The sequence below is a fragment of the Juglans regia genome, chromosome 15 (assembly GCF_001411555.2).
Source record: "Juglans regia cultivar Chandler chromosome 15, Walnut 2.0, whole genome shotgun sequence".
In the NCBI taxonomy this organism is placed as follows: domain Eukaryota; kingdom Viridiplantae; phylum Streptophyta; class Magnoliopsida; order Fagales; family Juglandaceae; genus Juglans; species Juglans regia.
In genome coordinates this window covers 1,826,750-1,831,140 of record NC_049915.1, presented here as the reverse complement: position 1 = coordinate 1,831,140, position 4,391 = coordinate 1,826,750, and the positions used below count along the sequence as shown (strand labels likewise).

At 34.0% G+C, this 4,391-nt stretch overlaps 1 protein-coding gene across 1 annotated transcript; it reads right to left on the bottom strand.

The window, feature by feature from the left end:
* Positions 1 to 791: 791 nt before the first annotated feature.
* LOC108999521 lies at positions 792 to 2,687 on the bottom strand. The gene is made up of 2 exons (XM_018976429.2): positions 1,676 to 2,687; positions 792 to 1,121 (listed from the first exon to the last, which is right to left on the bottom strand). The coding sequence occupies exons 1-2, from the start codon at positions 2,533 to 2,535 to the stop codon at positions 1,058 to 1,060; spliced, it is 924 nt and encodes a 307-aa protein (XP_018831974.2). The 5' UTR covers positions 2,536 to 2,687; the 3' UTR covers positions 792 to 1,057.
* Positions 2,688 to 4,391: the final 1,704 nt, after the last annotated feature.

Sequence of the window (4,391 nt, the reverse complement as noted above, 5' to 3'; positions counted from 1 at the left end):
CTCGACTTTGGATGGAAAAGCTAAATCAAGAATGAAAGGCCTCCAGCTAGCCATCACCTCGATTCTGTGCTAATAGTGGTATGAAGAACTTTGGATTTAGGTGCTCAACAAGCCAAAGAAAATTTCCCAGAAAATTTCGGAGAAAAGAAAATGATGGGCATGGATTGTGGGAAGTTTCCATAACCAATTTGGCTGCTAATACTTCATTCAGTTCATCTCCTTAGTCTTATGCACTGACGTAGTCTTGTTCAAAGCATGGACAAGAGTTTTCCAAGCTTCAATTTTCTTCATATAAATTATAAAAAGAAAAAGAAAAAGAAAGACCTGCTGAAGAATCTAGAAACAGACAATAACGTTGCAGTCAATTACTTTTGGCTTATTCCATTGACTCTGATATATATTAACACAACTTTTGCATCAAGCAAAATTATATATTCAAACTGGCTGTTTTGATTACGAGAGTTAAAAGTTTAATCAGATTAGTATTTAATAGTGTTGTAATTTTTAGATTAATAATTAGATTTTTAACAATTAGTATCATAGTAAAGTCAGTGTCGATAAAATAGACCACCATGAACATCGGATTCGAATTTATGATGAAACGTTATGATCTTGAGCGTTAAAGGTTTAATCAAATTAGTATCTAACAATCTTAAAACTTGATTGGTTTTTACCACTTGCGTATATGACACATCCTCTACTCTATTGATAAGATCCGAGATTTGATTTGAAAGCAAGAAAAATTTATGGTGCGTCTTGCATACGGTTTAAGATCTTTTTTTGATTGGCAACAGTTTAAGATCTTCTAAATCAAGTAATCAAACCACTAATGTATTGGCAAACAGAGGGTGAATAACATAGGAAACTCTTGAAAAAGGGAGAGAAAAAGATGGAATCTTGGAAAGTCTGTAAAGCATATAAAGATACTAAAGTTGCAGACTTCCTTTGTGATAATCTTGTATACTCTACTGTGATTCCTAAACATTATTACAAGAATAATTACATGAAAACTTAAATCATTTTACTCCCATTTCAATCAGGGGCAGCTAATTTGCTCCTAATTTTGCTTTTTCTTGGCGCGGAGGAAAGACCAGCAGCAGCCACCATTCCCATGCCTGCTGCTGCATTACATGTTCAGAATTATTTGTCAGCATTAAAATCAATTAATAATGAACACAAATTTGACAGAAACTGCTAAAAAAGTGATCACCAACTCTTGCTTGGTTAGCAAGAAAAACCTGTAATTATTAAAACACATCATAATTTTCTCTCTGCCCTTAGTTCTGGGTTTGACCAAAGCAGAATGATCTAAGCGCCTGAGCATTAGATTCTTAGAAGTTGGTGCGTGTAGAAAATTTGACCCATATTTCTAGAAAAATTTCAGGTTTAAGAATAAACAATTGATTGTTGATGGATAATTGTTTAAAATGCAGAGATTTTCTTCATTTTTCTTCAATGGGATTTTCTTTTCCTGCCGAAACAGGACTCCTCTGTTTTCACTTTCACACGAGAACAGGTTCTCGAAAATTGTGAGAAAACCCAGAACATAAACGGATTAATTTATACCATTTTCGAAACCATTTAATAAAAAATAATAATAAATCAGATTACTTCTAGAGGTGTTGCTACAAAATGAGAGTAATATTTATTCAAATTTCGAGTAAGTTTAACATGCCTGCTGTTGGTTCTCCTGCTTCTGCTTCTGCTGCTGTTGCTATTGGTGCTGCCGGTTGTACTGCTTCTGCTGCCGCTGCTTTTCATGCTTCCGCCATTGCTACTCGACCTCCCACTTTCACTTTCCGCAGAGGCTGTAATTCTCTTCTTCCACCACTCCTTATCCACACCCTTTGCAGATCCGTCCGGTGCCGGAGGCTTCGGAGAGACTTTTGCACTTGTGTTTGTCACAGGCTGATTATTTTTCTTGTTCTTGTTCTTCGACCCTAAATATAAAGGAAAACCCATCTTAAGATAGAGCCCTCCTCTATCCATGGCTCCAGAACCTCTTCTCACGAGTGCCCTATTCTCACTCATCTTCTTACTGCTCTCCCTTTTGTACAAAACTTGATCGCTCGAATTCTTCTCTTCCGACATGGTTTCTCGTACTGGAGCTTCAGCCAAGGGCTGCTCCAGCTCCACAATATCCTTCAAAGTTAGCTCGTAGCAGGACTCGGGCATGTTGCGTACCATTTCCATGAGCTCCTCCTGGCCTCTGGCAATGACTTCCGTTCTTGATCCCGGAGACAGGCTACGATAGTGCTTTGCGCGACGCTGCGGGCTTCTGGGTGGACTTGTTTTCCACGAAGGCGGCGGACAAACATCAGATTCATCATCATCGACCGCCTTCGTTGATGGTGCAGACCGCACTTCCATGCCATTCCAGCTATTGTGCTTCGTGTAGTACTTTTGAGCTGCTTTTTCAACCCGGGAACCATAGTTCCGGGTGGCTTGATGACTATCACGACTGTCACTTCCATGTCCGATGCGATCAGGGGATGGTGCAGAATTTTGGAGCTGTTTAGTCCCGGAATTAAGCATGGTTGTTTTTTTTTTTTTTTTTCCGGGAAAACTGAGAGGAAAGAAATGAGAGAGATTGAGACAAGGGTGCGTGATTGTTTATAATTTGTATGAATTAAGAAGGAGAAGTAGGTAGGGAATGATTGCGTAATCAAGATCGACCCCTTTGGTCTTGATCGTGTTATTTTCTTGGTAAGCACAGTTTTTAATGAGGGCCTCGTGGGGAGGGCCAGAAGTCAAGATGTTCTAGATGAGTTGATGAAATGACATTCGTTGTCCATTTTTTAAAATTTTATTCTTATTTATTTAATTATTTATTACTATTATTTTTTTTTTTAATATTTAATTTTATTTATATAGTTTTAAGATATATATCTTGCACAATTCATTTTAGAATAAAATAAGATATATTTGAGACGAATCATCAACTATTATTTATTATCACATACCTTATATCTTATATAAAAAAAATATGTATTAGATTTCTCATAAATATTAGTATTGTCACGAAGAGATCTTATAAAAATAAATCATAGACTAATATAATTTTATATAATATATTAGATTTATTTTATAATAAAAATAAATTTACAATTTAACTTATCTTATTAAATTATATTAATTTATAAATTTATTTTTATAAAATATGTTGTTAAAACTTTTCTACTGTTAAGCTTGCGTCGTTTTTTAACGTGAATGGGAAAGCGTAGCATGTCTCCCTCCACGTTGTGGACTTTTTAGGATCTCCTAAAGATCCGATAACGTATCTGAAAGGAGCTTGGTAACTTGTTGCTTAATCAATTGTTATTTACAGCTTGTTAGATGTGTTAGGTACTTAGTTTTTCGGCATATCTATAGAAAGAAAATGCAAAGTTTTACTATTTTGCGATCCCATGATTTTTAATTATTCTCGCGTGATTGAGACTCAACCATTTTCGACTTTCAGACAGATTTTTATGTTTTTATAGATTTTTATTTGGATGTGCATGGAGCATGTGATATTGTTTAGAAGAAAAATGATAATTGTAATCGTGAATACGTAAGTATTGTATAATTATTTTAAAAAATTAAATAAATATAAAATTTATATAAAAATATATTAATTTTTTAATAATAAATTTTATTTTTTTAAAAATAAATATACGATACTTACGCTATAGTATTACTCTGTTGTGAATCATGATATCTGCCCCGCCCGTCTATGATGTCTTTTCATTGAATTAGCTTTACATGATCTTGGCCGACAGGATACAGAAATTAAGACAAATTATAAGAATGGGATTATTACAACATAGGATCCTCTAATTAAGATGAATCAACATGCCATTCATGCATGTTATGTACTTGATGGCTTGGCTAATCATCATGCATGGATGGTTGTCGGTCGTTGCTGTTAAGAAAATCAACAAGTTTGTTTATTGAAACGACACAGTATTACTGATATAGAAGTCTTTCATATGATCTGTTAATATAAAAATATATTAGCATTTTAGTAATTTTTTTTTATTCATGAACTGTATTAATACATCCCACTACAAGAAAAATAAGTATTTGTGATCGATTATTTGTGATGAAAATGACTATTTACGACAAAACTAGACTCATTTTGATAAAAAAAACTAGTTACACATAAATAATTTTTTTATTGTGCTCGCAGTAATAAGTAATAGTGTATTTACATGATTATGATTTGTAAATAACATAATTTAACGAGTATAAATGTGTGATTATTATCTTTGTGAACATGATATATAACATGTATAATCACAAATCTAGCAGCTTGATTCTCACTGCCCCTTTTGATCATCCACTACCTTTATGGAATATCTTACCAACTCTACGTGCCCTTTTAGACTTGGTTGAAGTAGAAGTGAAGG

What these genes read in the sequence shown, in the direction of transcription:
- LOC108999521 (XM_018976429.2), bottom strand. Translation starts at nt 2,535, where the DNA reads ATGCTTAATTCCGGGACTAAACAGCTCCAAAATTCTGCACCATCCCCT. An exon ending in AGCAGGAGAACCAACAGCAG is followed by an intron (nt 1,122 to 1,675) that starts GCATGTTAAACT and finishes CATGTAATGCAG; the next exon opens with CAGCAGGCATGGGAATGGTG.